This window comes from Heterodontus francisci, chromosome 17, assembly GCF_036365525.1.
Source record: "Heterodontus francisci isolate sHetFra1 chromosome 17, sHetFra1.hap1, whole genome shotgun sequence".
Classification (NCBI taxonomy): Eukaryota; Metazoa; Chordata; class Chondrichthyes; order Heterodontiformes; family Heterodontidae; genus Heterodontus; species Heterodontus francisci.
This window is the reverse complement of record NC_090387.1, coordinates 75,075,248-75,093,294: the sequence shown is the minus strand read 5'-3', so window position 1 is coordinate 75,093,294 and position 18,047 is coordinate 75,075,248. Positions and strand designations below refer to the sequence as shown.

Sequence of the window (18,047 nt, the reverse complement as noted above, 5' to 3'; positions counted from 1 at the left end):
CTCATTGGAAAGACAATTGGATTTATTTGATGGATACAAAAGTCATCTTTTAAAATTTTTTTTAGCAGAATCTCCTAAAATCATCACCTAAAAAAAATAGCTCTCAAACTGATCTCTACATAGCAGCCAAAGATAAGGTGATAGTTGTAATATATTTGGGTTTTCAAAAGGCCTTCAATATGGTACCACATAGTAGACTCATGACACAGGACAGAGCATGTGGAGTAAGGATAAGTAGCAGAATGGATAGTACAAAGAACAGTACAGCGCAGGAACAGGCCATTCGGCCCTCCAAGCCTGTGCCGATCTTGATGCCTGCCTAAACTAAAACCTTCTGCACTTCCGGGGCCCATATCCCTCTATTCCCATCCTATTCATGTATTTGTCAAGATGCCTCTTAAACGTCGCTATCGTACCTGCTTCCACCACCTCCCCCGGCAGCAAGTTCCAGGCACTCACCACCCTCTGTGTAAAGAACTTGCCTCACACATCCCCTCTAAACTTTGCCCCTCTCACCTTAAACCTCTGTCCCCTAGTAACTGACTCTTCAACCATGGGAAAAAGCTTCTGACTATCCACTCTGTCCATGCCGCTCATAACTTTGTAAACCTCTATCATGTCGCCCCTCCACCTCCGTCGTTCCAGTGAGAACAATCCGAGTTTATCCAACCTCTCCCCATAGTTAATGCCCTCCAGACCAGGCAACATCCTGGTAAACCTCTTCTGTACCCTCTCCAAAGCCTCCACGTCCTTCTGGTAGTGTGGCGACCAGAATTGCACGCAATATTCTAAGTGTGGCCTAACTAAGGTTCTGTTTAGCTGCAGCATGACTTGCCAATTTTTATACTCTATGCCCTGACCGATGAAAGCAAGCATGCCATATGCCTTCTTGACTACCTTATCCACCTGCGTTGCCACTTTCAGTGACCTGTGGACCTGTACGCCCAGATCTCTCTGCCTGTCAATACTCCTAAGGGTTCTGCCATTTACTGTATACGTCCCACCTGCATTAGACCTTCCAAAATGCATTACCTCACATTTGTCCGGATTAAACTCCATCTGCCATTTCTCCGCCCAAGTCTCCAACCGATCTATATCCTGCTGTATCCTCTGACAATCCTCATCACTGTCCGCAACTCCACCAACCTTTGTGTTGTCCGCAAACTTACTAATCAGACCAGCTACATTTTCCTCCAAATCATTTATATATACTACAAAGAGCAAAGGTCCCAGCACTGATCCCTGCGGAACACCACTAGTCACATCCCTCCATTCAGAAAAGCACCCTTCCACTGCTACCCTCTGTCTTTTATGACCGAGCCAGTTCTGTATCCATCTTGCCAGCTCACATCTGATCCCATGTGAATTCACCTTTTGTACCTGTCTACCATGAGGGACCTTGTCAAAGGCTTTACTGAAGTCCATATAGATAACATTCACTGCCCTTCCTTCATCAATCATCTTCGTCACTTCCTCAAAAAACTCAATCAAATTAGTGAGACACAACCTCCCCTTCACAAAACAATGCTGCCTCTCGCTAATAAGTTCGTTTGTTTCCAAATGGGAGTAAATCCTGTCCCGAAGAATCCTCTCTAATAATTTCCCTACCACTGACGTAAGGCTCACCGGCCTGTAATTTCCTGGATTATCCTTGCTACCCTTCTTAAACAAAGGAACAACATTGGCTATTCTCCAGTCCTTTGGGAACTCACCTGTAGCCAATGAGGATACAAAGATAGTAAACTGGCTACAAAACAAGAAACAGGGAATATGGGTTAAAAGTTAAAATTGGTGGTGTTAAAAATAGTGAGGAGGAAAGACTTAGATTACAGGACAATATAGATGCGCTGGTAAGATGGGCGGAGCAGTGACAAATTGGAATTTAATCCTGAGAAGTGTGAGGTGATGCATTTTGGGAGGACTAACAAAGCAAGGGAATATACAATGGATGGTAGGACCCTAGGAAGTACAGAAGGTCAGAGGGACCTTGGTGTACTTGTGCATAGATCACTGAAAGCAGCAGCACAGGTAGATAAGGTGGTTAGGAAGGCATATGGGATACTTGCCTTTATTAGCCAAGGCATAGAATATAAGACCAGGGAGGTTCTGATGGAGCTGTATAAAATGCTAGTTAGGTCACAGCTGGAGTACTGTGTACAATTCTGGTCACCCCACTATAGGAAGGATGTGATTGCACTGGAGAGAGTGCAGAGGGGATTCACCAGGATGTTGCCTGGGCTGGAGCATTTCAGCTATAAAGGGAGACTGGATAGGCTAGGGTTATTTTCCTTGGGGCAGAGAAGGCTGAGGGGGGGACCTGATTGAGGTATACAAAATATGAGGGGCATAGATAGGTTAGATGGGAAGAAACTTTTTCTGTAAGCAGAGGTGTCAATAACCTGGGGGCATAGATTTAAGGTAAGGGGCAGGAGGTTTAGAGGGGATTTGAGGAAGACAGTTTTCCCCCAGAGTGTGGTTGGAATCTGGAACACACTACTTGAAGGGGTGGTAGAGGCAGGAATCCTCACAACATTTAAGAAGTATTTAGATGAACACTTGAAATGCCATCACATACAAGGCTACGGGCCAAGTGCTGGAAAATGGGATTAAATAGTTCGGTGCTTGATGGCTAGCACGGACACGATGGGCTGAAGGGCTTGTTTCTGTGCTATATAACTCTATGACTATTTACTCAGATTGCTAAAAGGTGGGATGTGGCGTTCCCCAAGAATTGGTGTTGGGAGCAATGTTGTTCAAGATTTATATAAATTATTTGGACCCAGGAATTGGAAATATAATTTCAAAATGTGCAAACGATAACAAATTGGGGGGTATAGTAAATACTGAGGATGGCTGTGACAGAATACAAGAAGACATTAATAAATTAGCAGAATGGATGTGTAATTGGCAAATTAAATCAATAAAAGTGTGTTGTCGTGCATTTTGGTAGGAAGAATAAGGAGCGTAGATGCCATGGTGGCAGCAGGCTAGAGAGGGGCGGCCAGATGCACATCCTGCAAAGCAGCGCAGCATGGATCCACTGGGCTGTGAGGGCCACAGGCCACATCATGGTTCCCCCTCTGCAATCATGGCCTGGCAGCTGTGGCCACAGAATAATTTGTGCAATTTACAAGTTTTCAGAGGACATCATCATCTTGAGGCACCCTTGCAGTCGCCCAAATACAGCAGCAGCACCCACCTTTCCCGATGGGGCTGCTGGCTACCCAGAGCCTTGGGCGCTCCAATTGGCTGCTGAGCCTATCCGCCCGCCTGAATGTAACTATAAATCTAAATATATGTGTGCAGCGTAGAAGTTGTCTGATTTCAACTGTTTCAACTGACTTAAGCCTTATTTCACTTCAACATCCTGGGGGTCACCATTGATTAGGACATAGCTGGAATAGCCGTTTAAATACTAAAGCTACAAGAGCAGATCAGAGGCTGGGTATTCTGCAGTGAGTGACTCTCCTCCTGACTTCCCAAAGCCTTTTCACTATCTACAAGGACCAAGTCAGGTTCACTGACCTGGATGAGTGTAGCTGCAATAATTCTCAAGAAGCTTGAAAACATCCAGTACAAAGCGGCCCGTTTGATCAGCATCCCATCGACCACCTTTATCAGTCATTCCCTCTGCCACCGGCACAGCATGGCTGCAGTGTGTACCATCTACAAGACACAGTGTGGCAACTCACCAAGGCTCCTTCGACAGCAACTTCCAAACCTGCAAGTTACGACCACCTAGGACAAGGGCAACAGTTGCATGGGAACACCACCACCTTCAAGTTCCCCTCCAAGTCACACAATATCCTGACTTGGAATTATATCACTGTTCATTCACTGTCGCTGGGTCAAAATCCTGGAACTCCCACCATAACAGATCTGTGGGAGTGCCTGCACCACACAGACTGCTGTGGTGGTTCAAGTAGGGCTCACCACTACCTTCTCGAGGGCAATTAGGGATGGGCAGTAAATTCTGGCTTTGCCAGTGACACTCTCAGCCCATAATTGAATAAGAAATGTGTACAGATTGAAGCCTGCTATATTTTCCTTATGTATTGATATACCCCAATAAGCTGATTTTATTTAACTCAAACATGTCTAGTGCTCAATGTGACTCTTGTAAAGAGAAGGGGATCTGACAGTTGCTCCTCCTCCGTTGGACACCAAGGCAAGGGGCTGATTTATATTTGTCAGCAGGGTGGTGTGAAAGCAGGGGAGATTGGGAACCACATACCTCCTTCCATCCTGACTGCTCCTCTCTCTCCACATCACCCCTTCCCCCCCACCCCACTCCTTCCCCTGCTCCTTCTCTCTCCACCACCTCTTCCAGGAGCCCCTACTCTTCCTCCCACCAAAAAAGAAAGCAAAGGAAATGAGGGAACTGTAATAAACTATAGCCAAGAAGTTGACAACTTGGTCTAGAGCCATGCAGCAGTCCACAGATTAGGGATCTTTGGCAACATGTGGTAAACTAACAGACCAAGTAAGTTATTTTTCTAATATAAAAACAAAATGCTTCGCAGGGTTGTCAGCATCTGTGGAAAGAAAAGCAAAGTTAACATTTCAGGTCCGTTTTTCTCCTTGCCACTGGCTGTGTGAAATGTTCTGGTTTTAACTGAGGTAATATTAAAGGGAAAGAATTTTGGGTTGAAATTCCTTTGTGCTTTTCTAGCGCATTAGTTCAAGTGTTTGTGCCTAGCTCCTCTGTGCACTATTCTCACCCAAAGTCCTTAAAAACAACTTGCAATTTTAGAGTGCTTTTCATGACACCAGACATCTTGAAGTACTCTACAACTAATGAAGTACTTCTGAAGTGTAGGCACTGTTGTAATGTGGGAAACACAGCAGCCAATTTGTGCACAGCAAACACCCACAAACAGCAATGTAATAATGACCAGATAATCTGTTTTTGTGATGTTGATTGAGGGATAAATATTGGCCCGGAAACCGAGGATAACTCCCTTGCTCTTCAAAATAGTGCCGTGGGATCTTGTACATCCACCTGAGAGGGGCCTCGGTTTAACGTTTCATCCAGACGACAGCACCTCCGACAGCCTTGATTTTTGTGCTTAAGCCCTGGAATGGGACTTGAACCCAGAACCTTGTGATGCAGAGGCAAAAGTGTTATCAACTGAGCTACAGTTGGTGGGTGATATCATTAATGTTGATTTCACAAGGTTTGCTCCCAAAGCTGCACAGCACTGGTCTAAGCCATGCCAAGCAAGTAAAGTTATGACAATTAAGCCAAAAGAACATTACATATTGACACTGTGGGTGACTGTAGGACTGTACTTGGGATCACCACCACCTTCTCAGGGGCAATTCGGGATGGTCAATAAATGCTGGCCTATCCAGCAATGCTCACATCTCTTGCGCATAAAAAGAAAACCAGTGCCAGCTATCTGGATCAGCGACAAGCTACTCTTCAAAGTATAATATACATCACTCTCTATCAGAGTAGGGGAAAGAAAGGAGCTGCAACAAGTGATAGTGATACTTTATAGGGAGACATCATGCCATTATCTCCCTGGCACCACACTGCCATAGCTCCAGAGGTGAGCCCAAACATATAGAGCCAGGTCAATGCTGCATTTGTTGCTGTTGTGACTGCAGTTGGCAGGGCCCTCCTGTGAGCCAGCACAGGCAGACACCTCCATCCTTAGAGGCTCACACTGACATCACATGGCTGCTGCCATCCATGGAATACACTCCAGCGAGAATCAGCGAAGGGGAGTGATGTGGAAAACCAGTTTATATGTATAACAGTGTGATTACCAATGCAGGTGAGTGAGAAGAAATAAGGAATCAGCAACAGTGTAAAACTTGGGGGTGGTAAGGTTGCTATGAGAATGTTGCCTCCAGATTGTGGAAAAGGTAATGTTTCTTTCACTACAGCACAAGCGTATAGATTGAAACTATCTCATCACAGTAATAGTTTTCCACTTTGATATTAGATTTTTATTATTAAATGCTTTTTATAAATAGGATTTAACAAGTTATGATTCTCCATATGATAGAATAATGGTGATTGAGCCAGAAGGTGCTCAATTGAAAGCAAAGTTTCAATGGTGCTGCTAAATATTAAATGTCAAAATACAAAGAGACCAAGATACCAATAGCTACATCAATCTCATTTTGCTTTGTTATCACATTAACCCTAGTATCTGTTACATATTGCATTTTATATTGCATTCAAAGGAACAGTATTGAAATATTATTTGTATTGGATTCTTTCAGGCCACAGTTGTAAAATATTATGCAGCTAGTCTGAACAGAATTGAGATGCTGCAAATGTTAAATATCCAAACTGATGTGAGTTGCTGCAATTATTGTGAACTCAGTCCGGACAAACGTGAGTTGCTGCAAAGGCTACGTACCCAGTCCAGACAGATGTGTTCTGTTGAAAGCTTATCACCCCGAAACATTGGCTATTTCTCCCTCCACAGATGCTGCCTGACCGATTGAGCATTTCCAGCATTTCTATTTTTATTTCAGGCAGATGTGAGTTGCTGTAGAGGCTACATAGCTAGTCCAAACAGATATGAGTTGCTGCACATGTTATGAACTCAGTTCAGGCATTTATCTTGTGCTTGTTGCTGTAAACACCAGTCCTTTCCCACATTATCATAACATTATCACTTAAACACTGTAGGGAATACATACTAGGGAGCATAGTTAGATTGTTTGCATAATCCAATATTAATTTCCTAAACAAGTAGAGTCTGAGCTGACATTGTAGGTTTTTTTTAGCACAAGTACCAAACTAAAAGCATTACAAGATATGAAACTTGAAATATAAACTTAACATGAGGAGTAACAAAGAACCTTTTTTAAAAAAGCGTAAAAAGAAAATATATCAACTAATGGTGAAATCACCTGGTTTTCCACAAATCTGTTCCAAAGAATTGCCAAGTTCATTTTATTTTGTTGACTGGCACTAGTACATATGGCTTCCTGCTGTTATCTGGACCAGAACAAGTTCCCTTTTATTGCATGATTATTAGGAACCTGTGTTCTGTTTATTCAAAGGTTAAACTGTAACTGACAACATAAGCATCACTGTAAACATATAGCTTCCTATCCCGTGGGTTGTAATTCATGTACTGGATACCAGGCGAGACTTTTCGGAACTGAATATTCAAATCATTCCGCTCAACTCCACTGGTTGTGTCAAACATGTAAAAGATCTCTTCTATTTCAGAGCTTATATATCTGCTGGCATACACAACCCCGCACACCAAAAAGGCATTCGTAGCCGATCGTTTGAATAGGGTGGTGTTCCAGCTTTCAAATGGCGACAGATCAGTCTCATTGAGTCGACTGATTACCAGGTTTCCAAAATTGAACTCGGTTGAGTAGAGGACCCAGAGCCCATTTTCGTCTGTTGCCAAGTCCATATCTGTGTACCCATAACAGGAAGAAAGTGTGCAGTACGGAAACTTGTCATTAAAACCAGCAAATGGCAGGGTGGCAGATACGACCTCGTGTGTGGTCATGTTAAACCTGCAGAGTTTTCCCACGTTGAAACAATTGTAATAGTAGGCATCTCCATACATTATCCCACCAGAGCCTTGGGCATTATAGGTTTGAAAGGTTATATCACTGAAAGTACCTTTGGTGAGAAATTTAGAATAAGAGCTGAAAACACGAATCTTAGTTCCATATCTGTTACTAGTGGACAGAATTACAAGCCAATATTGATCCTCTTTCCCAGGAGCTGGCAGTGGGTCTTTCCCCCAGGAACCATATCTGTAGGATGTCCCAAAATGATTAAGCATTGAACTCTTAGGAGAGGAGACTGCTTTTAATCTTCCGAAGGAACAAGAGCCTGTGAGAAATCCCAACAAACCCTGTTACTGTTACAGTGGGCAAACAGCAATATGTACAGCATAATAATACCCAACATACTTAAAACACACCATTAGACTCAATCCTTTTAATCTTCTCTGACCGTGTCCTTTCACCTTTTGTAGTGATCAAACCCTAAGTAATTTTAGACCTCCATCAGGTCACCCCTTGGCCATCTCTCTTCTAGAGAAAAGAACCCCAGCCTGTTCAGTCTCTCCTGATTGTTAAACTCTCTCAGTTCTCGTATTATCCTTGTAGATCTTTTTTGTGTATCTTCTCCAGTGCTTCTATATCCTTTTTCTAATATGGAGCAGAACTGTGCACAGTACTCGAGTGTGGTCTCACCAAGTTTCTCTGTAAATTTTACATAACTCCTCTGCTTTTCAGTTATGTTACTTGTTACAACCAGGTGAGGAAGGGGTCTCAGGCTCCCCTTTCGCCCCCTTCTCTGGTTTGGTCGCAACAGGGTTTATTCTTTTAACGCAGTTTACCACCGCAGTGAGCATTTGCCCCTGTTCACAGAATCACAGAATTGTGACAGTGCAGGAGGAGGCCATTCGGCCCATCGTGTCCGCACTGGCTCTCTGAAAGAGCAATTCACTCAGTTCCATTCCCCTGCCTTCTCCCCGTAACCTTGCACATTCTTCCTTTTCATATAACTGTCTAATTCCCTTTTGAATGCTTCAATTAAACCTGCCTCCACCACATTCTCAGTTAGTGCATTTCAGATCTTAACCACTTGCTGCATGAAAACATTTTTCCTCATGTTACTTTTGCTTCTCTTACCAGATACTTTAAACCTGTGCCCTCTCATTCTCGGTCCTTTCACGAGTGGGAACAGTTTCTATCTATTTTGTCCAGACCCCTCATGATTTTGAATACCTCTATTAAATCACCTCTCAGCCTTCTCTTCAAGGAAAACAGTCCCAATTTCTCCAATCTATCTTCATAACTGAAATTTCTCATCCCTGGAACCATTCTCATGAATCTTTTCTGTACTCTCTCTAATGCCCTCATGTCTTTCCCAAAGTGCGGCACCCAGAACTGGATGCAGTACTCCAGCTGAGGATGAACTAGTGTCTCATACAAGTTCAACATAACTTCCTTGTTCTTGTACTCTATGCCCCTGTTAATAAAGCCCAGAATACTTTATGCTTTAATAACTGCTCTCTCAACCTGCCCTGCCACCTTCAATGACTTATACACATAAACACCCAGGTCCCTCTGCTCCTACACCCCGTTTAGAATTGTACCCTTTATTTTATATTGTCTCTCCATATTCTTCCTACCAAAATGAATCACTTCACATTTCTCTGCATTGAACTTCATCTGCCACCTGTCTGTCCAGTCCACCAACTTGTCTATGTCCTTTTGAAGTTCTACACTGTCCTCACAGTTCACAATGCTTCCAAGTTTCGTATCATCTGCAAACTTTGAAATTGTGCCCGGTACACCAAGGTCTAGGTTATTAATGTATATCAGGAAAAGCAGGGGTCCCAACACTGAGCCCTGAGGAACTCCACTACAAACCTTCCTTTAGCCCAAAAAACATCCATTAACCACTGCTCTTTGTTTCCTGTCAATCAGCCAATTTCGTATCCATGTTGCGACTGTCCCTTTTATTCCACTAGCTACAAGTTTGCTCACAAGTCTGTTGTGTGACACTGTATCAAATGGCTTTTGAAAGTCCATGTACACCACATCAACAACATTGCCCTCATCAACCCTCTCTGTTACCTCCTCAAAAAACTCCAGCGAGTGCGTTAAATATTATTTTCTCTTAAGAAATCCATGCTGGCTTTCCTTAATTGACTTGCATTTGTCCATGTGACTATTGATTTTGTCACAAATGATTTTTTCTAGAATTTTTCCCACCACCAAAGTTAAAGTGACTGGCCTGTAGTTGCTGGACTTAGCTTTGCACCCTTTTTTGAACAAGGGTGTAATGTTTGCAATTCTCCAGTCTTCTGGCACAAACCCCGAGTCTAAGGAAGACTGAAAAATTATGGCCAGTGCCTCTGCGATTTCCAACCTCATTTCCCTCAGTATCCTTGGATGCATCTCATCTGGACTTTATCCATTTTAAGTACAGCCTATCTAATAGTTCCTCTTTATCAATTTTAAACCCCTCCAGTGTCTGCCTTACCTCCTCTTTCAACATTGCCTGGGTTGCATCTTCTTCCTTGGTAAAGACAGATGCAAAGTATTCATTTAATACCTCAGCTTTGCCCTCTGCCTCCATGTGTAAATCCCCTTTCTGGTCCCTAATCGGCCCCACTCCTTTTACCACCCTTTTACTATTTATATGCCTATAGAAAACTTTGGGATTTCCTTTAATGCTAGCTGCCAGTCTCTTTTCATGCTCTCTCTTTGCTTCTCTTATTTACTATTTATCCCAGTCTGTGTTTGGATAATTAAAGTCCCCCATTATAACTACCCTATAATTTTTGCACCTCTCTGTAATTTCCTTGCAAATTTATTCCCCCACATCCTTCCCACTAGTTGGTTGTCAGTAGACAACAGAGCAACGTAACCATATCTTTTTTGTTACTTCGCTCTAGCCAAATTGATTCTGCCCTCGACCATTCTTTTTCTCCAGCACTGTAATGCTCTCCTTAATCGATACCGCCACCCCTCCCCATTTGTTCCCTTTCCTATCTTTCCTGAACACCTTGTATCCAGTAATATTTAACACCCAGTCCTGCCCTTCTTTGAGCCAGGTCTCTGTTATAGCCACAACATCATATTTCCACATGGAAATCTGCGCCTGTACCTCACCAGTCTTATTAACCACAGTTCGTGCATTCACATAAATGTACATTAACCCTGATTCAGTCTTTAATACTTTCTCCCTTACTCTGAGCCAACCTAATAACTTACTATTCCCTACTCTAGTACTATCTATCTATCTGTTCCTCAAATTTAATTGCAAATGAACCAATCAGACAGGTTGTCTTGAGTTTAAACAAGAAAGATGTAAGTTTATTAACCTTATCACTCTAAACCAGTTAAAATTACAATATGTGATGCATCCACGCTCACATTCACACAAGAGGCGCGCACACACACACACATAAACACAAACAAGTTCCAGAGGGAAAATCCAAGGTTGCGAGGTTGGAGTAGAGTCCTTAATAAAAATGGAATTTAAATACTGAAGTTTAGTCCCAGAGTTCTTAGTTGAAATTGTTGTCTTGAAGTCTCGTTAGGCCATGTGCACAGTTCAGGCTTGGGTCTCAGGGTCCGGAAGGCAGAACGGGGGCTTTATCTATGTCCCCTAATTGCTGGCTGTGCTGTAGGCTTGCAGCTGAGGCCTCCCTGGGTCTTTGCTGGAGAGAGGGAGATAGGAGATTCCATCTCTGGATTTCAGTTACTGTCTGCCTTCTGAGGCACAATTCACAAACTTCCAGAGTTGCACAGGCAGTCATGTGATGTGACCACCTCTTTGTGTTTGAGTCAAAGTCTTCCAGAATGTTCTTTGAGATTCAAGGCTTTCCTCAAGCTGCTCAAACATATTTGGTGAGGGGAGCGGTGGGAGGTTGGATCTTTCAAAGTTAATGGGTGTCGATGGCTTTTGACGAAGAACATTGACCAAATCATTCTAGGTAATTTAATCAGAGAACACCCCCATTGTTCTGGCTAGACTGGGTAATCATTTCTGTCTCCAGTTGGCCTTTGGCTTCTCATATGCAAATTTTGCATGGCCATCTTAGCTGCCCTGTTCTGTTTTTTAAAAGTTATTTGTAACAATCTCAGTAAAAAGTCTCAGGCAAAGTTCCATACGAGGAAATTGATATTTCCATTTGGCATTTGGGGTTTCTGTCACATACTTTTAAATCTTACTTTCTAATGATATGATAGACAGTACTGTTAGTGCTCTGTAGCAATATAATTTTCATTCACATTTGGATGCTACATGTGTGGGGATGGTGCTCTTCTTTCTCCCAAACTGACAACAAATGCAAATAACAGTGCAATCCAATGGATTGCATTCCTCTAAAGCAGAAGCCTTACAAAACCAGCCAATGATTCATAGCAATTACATAAGGCTTGGAAACCCTACCATAATATCTTACTTTTTTTAGCTGAATGCTGGCTGTTGCTGCAATTTGTCACCCAAATGGGGAACCTTCCAGGGTAACTGCAAGCAGGAAGCAGCAGGCTTTGCAACCATTAGAAGTATTACAGCTAGACAAAATCCTGTCCTGACTCTACATCCATACATGGGCCACTTCCAGACAAATCACTGTTTCGAATTAGGAGCTGATTGGCTGATTTTACCCCCTCCTTAGAGCAGTGGTGTTGAAGCCAATTACTCCCTGGCTGAGATCAGCTAATTCAACACAGACAAAAGATCAAAGTTTAGCACCTTGTGATCTGCATTACAGTGTCCCGTTAGCCACTAAACCATCGAGGGAGCGTTTACGTTTCTTTCAGTGAGTGGTTCCCAAGATAACTCATGAGTTGCCAATGAACTTCCATGTCCCTTATTAGAATTAGAATTAGAACATTACAGCGCAGTACAGGCCCTTCGGCCCTTGATGTTGCGCCGACCATCTGACCTACACTATTCCATTCTCATCCATATGTCTATCCAATGACCACTTAAATGCCCTTAAAGTTGGCGAGTCTACTACTGTTGCAGGCAGGGCGTTCCACGCCCCTACTACTCTCTGCGTAAAGAAACTACCTCTGACATCTGTCCTATATCTTTCACCCCTCAACTTAAAGCTATGTCCCCTCGTGTTTGCCATCATCATCCGAGGAAAAAGACTCTCACTATCCACCCTATCTAACCCTCTGATTATCTTGTATGTCTCTATTAAGTCACCTCTCCTCCTCCTTCTCTCTAACGAAAACAACCCCAAGTCCCTCAGCCTTTCCTCGTAAGACCTTCCCTCCATACCAGGCAACATCCTAGTAAATCTCCTCTGCACCCTTTCCAAAGCTTCCACATCCTTCCTATAATGCGGTGACCAGAACTGCACGCAATACTCAAGGTGCGGCCTCACCAGAGTTTTGTACAGCTGCATCATGACCTTGTGGCTCCGAAACTCGATCCCCCTACTAATAAAAGCTAACACACCATATGCCTTCTTAACAGCCCTATGGTCATCCTGAATTACAGAGACTTCTTTACTGTGAATATTACTCAATTTGTTTTTTTTTTGTTCTTGGGGATTTGAGCAACACCAACACAAACTGCCCATCCCTAGTTACCCTGAGTACATTACAATTCAACCACAAAGGACTGGGGACACAAGTAGGTCAGACTGGGCAACAGTGGCTCGTTCCCTTCCCTGATGAACACTTTCTCTGGTGCTAGCCCAAAATTTATTGTCCCAGTTTTGATGAAATGTCATGGATCTGAAACATTAACTCTGTTTCCCTCTCTAGATATGCTGCCAGATCTACTGAGTTATTCCAGCAGTTTCTGTTTTTATTACAAATTTATTAAATTCAATTTCGCAACCTGGCATGCTGGGATTTGAACTCATGACCTCTGGGTTGTTAGTTCAGTAAAACAGCTATTAGGCTACTTGTACCTGTGGGGTCACACGTCTTGCCTGGCAAAATTTGTTTAATGACTGAAATTGTACTCGCTTTACTGTCAAGGCAGGATTGTAAGAATAGAAAGTGAACCAAAATGGAGTTAATAAAATGGGTGATTACACTACTTGGGGAGAAGTATCTTTTGCAGTTGATCTGGATCTGCAACCAGCTAAGATGACAGTACCATGAAACAACTGATGTTGGACATGCCAAGTTAGGGGGAAAAAATTGCAGGGCTACAGCAAAAGAGAGAATGGGACTTATTGGATTACTCTTTCAAAGAACTGGCACAGGTATGATGGTCCAAATGGCCTCCTTCTATGCTGTATGATTCTATAAAGTATCAGTACATCTGGTGACAGCTTGGGCCGCTACTAGGCATCATATTATCTAGTGACTGATCCACATTTTTTTGTTCTTACAGCCCATTTATCTTTAAACTACTGAGTTTCTTTGACATAAAAATTTGAAAGCAACAAAACTGAATTAATGCAGCTGACTTTTCATAACAAGATTTCTCATCACTTGAGTAGAAAACATCAAGGCAGGTTCTTCCTCTTGTCCATGTGGTGACTGTGATTAGATGTTAGCTCTGTCAGTTGTACTCACATCAAGGCTCCTTAGACAGTACCTTCCAAACCCGCGGCCTCTACCGCTTAGAAGGATAAGGGCAGCAGATGCATGGGAACACAACCACCTGCAAATTCCCCTCCAAGCCACACACCATCCTGACTTGGAACTATATCGCCGTTCCTTCACTGTCATTGGGTCAAAATCCTGGATCTCCCTTCCCAACAGCACTGTGGGTGTACCTATCACACATGAAGTGCAGCGGTTCAAGAAGGCAGCTCACCACTACTTTCTCAAGGGCAATTAGGGATGGCATTAAATGTTGACCTCGCCAGCGACGCCCACATCCCATGAAAGAATAAAAAAACTCACCTGACTGTGGAGTGACATATGGGGTTGGAGTTACTAATAGTGCATTCTGGCAAGAAGTCAGACTCCTTTTCAGGATGACATTTCTTCTGTGCTCTTGAACCACTTTAAGTCGGTCGTATTGCTCTAATTCATCTACTTTGCTGGTAATATTTTGCACCTGTTGGATAAAGAAAATATAAAAGAAACAACTTGCATTTATAAAGTACCTTAGACCAACTCAGGATGTCCCCAGATGCTTTGCAGGCACTTTTGAAATGTAGTCACTGTTGGAATATGGGAAACATGGCAGCCAGGGCACAGTAAACACCCACAAAAAGCAATGTGTCAGTGACCAGATAATCTGTTTTCGTGGTGTTGGTTGGATAAATGATGTAGTCAGATTTCCTGATGCCTCACTGAGTTTCTCCAGTGATTAATTTTCCTACACAGACCAGAAAGGTCCCAATTTGGGTCAAATTAAATTCAGACAGGGAAGTTTCAAGTGACTTCATGCAACCCCACTCAGGGAAGTAAAAACAGGCTAGTGTTCCCAGTCATAATTGTTGTCCCTTGCTGAAAGTACGTCCTAAGGTGGGGAGGTCAAGATCGATTGGTTGACCTGCAGTGAAGTAATCTTCCACCAACACTCACTCTGACAGTCATAGTTGATGTCCTCAAGGGCGAGGATAAAACCAGACCCAAGCAAGGGGTGGTAAACAAAAAAATGGTTAGATTGTCAGAAGATAGCTGAATCAGATTTACAGTGGGAGATGAAGGAAGGATAAAGATACTGATATAAATTATTTTCTGTAAGAATTTAAACCAGTATAATGCTCACTTACCCAAAAGAGAGAGATGCCTGGAACATGTATGATGTATGGTCCAAATATGCTAATAACAATCTCAATAAGCGGGGGGTCACCAGAATGCCATTCTAATGGGTGAGTTAAGAGTATGGCTCTATATACTCAGAATATAATTTTTTAAACAGTGATTATATCAATTGGCTCGTGAAAACAAAATACAATGTATATCCCCACCCCACCACCACACACACATATACACACAAAACTATGTCAACCAACACCCAATCTGGTTACCTGCATAACCAGATCAGTTAACTCATCTTGGTTCTTAGAGCACGCTTCTTGAAGTTGGCTAAGCACATCATTCAGTTCGGCGATTTCGATCTCTATTATCCGAAATGAAATGATACTATATAGTTCTCCATCATATTCTTCTTCAAATTCATTAATGCGCTGCACAAGGTTCTTCAGTTGCTGCTCCATATTGGCAATAATTTTAACAGGTTCCTTGAACTGTCAATTGAATAGAAAGTATGTTTCTCTGTTAAAGAGATTGAGGCAAGGTATCAACATGTCAATGTACAAAATAGGGTTAAAGGAATTGCATAAAGGTTTGTTCGTCCATCGAGTCAACAACCTCATACTTGAGCATTATCTAGGCTGACACTCCAGTGCAGTACTGAGGGAGTGCAACACTGCCCGAAGTGCTATCTTTCAGGTGAGACCTGAAACTGGAGCTCGTCTGCAATCTAAGGTGAATGACAAAGATTCATGCTACAATTGGAAGAAGATGAACCTTTATAAAACACTAGTTCAGCTTCAGTTGGAGTATTGTGTGCAATTCTGGGCACCACACTTCAGGAAGCATGTTAAGGCATTCGAGAGGGTGCAGAAAAGATTTACAGGAATGGTTCTCCTGGTGCTCCTGCCATCATTTATCCCTTAACTAACATCTAAAACCGATGATCTGGTCATTTATTCATTGTTGTTTGAGGGACCTTTTTGTGCACAATTTCCTACATTATAACAGCGACTACACTTCAAAAAGTACTTCATTAGCTGTAAAGCGTTTCGGGGTGTCCTGAGGTCATGAAAGGCGCTTTCTTTCTAAAGGAAAAAAGTCCCCTGACATCGCCTTCCTCGTGTGTGTGTGTGGAGAGAAAGCAGTGAAGTCTCCAGTTTGCATCCCATAACTTGGCAGTAGCTGCGGTGAGCTAAAGGCTTTGAATGGTCCTTCCATCGCTGCACAATATTGAATTACACAGTTTCCAAGTAGATACTGAAGAGTTGGGACACAGTACTGGGTACGGGGTTTGTCGCAGTGGGGCTGGGCGCTACAGCCTTGTGGCTGAAGTTCTCGGACCGTCGGAGTTGGTTGTCGCCTCACACTCACCTGTTGGACATTCAGCCTGTGGCTGCAGTTCTCAGAGGTCAAATACAGTTGCTCCAATTGTCGGTGAGGGAACGGATCATCGGACACCTGAAGATCGCAGTAGCATCTCTTCGCGACCCGAGCCTCTCCCAGCACATCAGCATCCGCCTAATGAATGATTACAAAAGAGAATTCAATACAAATCTCAACAAGTGAGTCAAGCCATAGCATCAAACTGGGATCAGGAGTAAGTCCTTTCCCGCCCCTCATTCCAGAGAATTTGGCCCAGTAATATTCCCGATGATAATTACTGGATTTGGTAATGTGTGATCGGACGCACTCTACTTACAGGATCAAGGCTCTGGAATAAAGATAAGCCTAATATCCCCATGAGAGTGAGCAGAGCCATAACTCCGACCCAGATATAACTGCGGAACTTCAGTGACTGATCCTGGAGACAACAGTATTTCTGTAAAGAGGAGGGGCGGGGACCAGGGGAGGTGCGATTGACCCGGGATACCTCCCCTAACAGTAACACTGCCGTCACTGGATGAGTTCCTCTTCAGTGGTGATCGAGGACAAAAAAATTCACCCATTCAGAATTGGTTCAGCCTGAAGTTCAGCAGTGCCCAACCTCCGCACTTCCAAAGCACACAGCTTCCTCAGACCGTTGGTTTGCAAAGAAGTCAACTGGGGAAGGAAGCTAGCTTAGTGACCTTCCACACACACCCTGACTCACACAAGTGTACCTGGTCAGAAGGTTTGCAGGCTTCCTCTGGGCTTTATGTCACTTGAACCCCACTACTTTCTGTTCCTTGTGAAATTAACTCTGATTTGTTTCATGGGAATCCAGGCTTCTAAGTCATAGAATCATAGGATGGTTACAGCATAGAAGGAGGCCATTTGGGCCATCGTGTCCCTGCTGACTCTCTGCAGGAGCGTCTCACCTAGTTCACTCCTCCATCTTTCCCGAAGCCCTGCAAATTTTTTTCTCCAGTTAATTATCCAGTTCTCTTTTGAAGGCCTTGATTGAATCTACCTCCACCACACTCTCAGGCAGTGCATTCCAGATCCTAACCACATGCTATGTAAAAAGGCTTTTCCTCATGTCACCTTTGGTTCTTTTGCCAATCACCTTAAATTGGTGTCCTCTGGTTCTCGACCCTTTTGCCAACAGGAACAGTTTCTCTCTATCTACACTGTCCAGACCCCTCATGATTTTTGAACACCTCTATCAAATCTCTTAATCTTCTCTTTAAGGAGAAGAGACCCAGCTTCTCCAATTTATTTATGTAACTGAAGTTCGTCATCCCTGGTACCATTCTTGTAAGTCTTGTCTGCAAGACAAGACTCTCTCTAATGTCTTAACATTTTTCTTAAGGTGTGATGCCCAGAATTGGACACAATACTCCAGTTTGATAAAAAAAAATTCATCATAACCGCCTTGCTTTTATACTCTAGGCCCTATTTATAAAACCCAGGATCCCAATTCCTTTATTAACCACTTTCTCAACCTGCCCTGCCACCTTCAATGATTTGTGCAAATA

General features: G+C 43.1%; 1 protein-coding gene across 1 annotated transcript; it reads right to left on the bottom strand.

Moving 5' to 3' along the window:
• Positions 1-5,932: 5,932 nt before the first annotated feature.
• Positions 5,933-16,962, bottom strand: LOC137379069 (olfactomedin-4-like). The gene is made up of 5 exons (XM_068049698.1): positions 16,850-16,962; positions 16,522-16,668; positions 15,423-15,641; positions 14,344-14,500; positions 5,933-7,828 (listed from the first exon to the last, which is right to left on the bottom strand). The coding sequence occupies exons 1-5, from the start codon at positions 16,907-16,909 to the stop codon at positions 7,020-7,022; spliced, it is 1,392 nt and encodes a 463-aa protein (XP_067905799.1). The 5' UTR covers positions 16,910-16,962; the 3' UTR covers positions 5,933-7,019.
• Between the last annotated feature and the right edge of the window lie 1,085 nt (positions 16,963-18,047).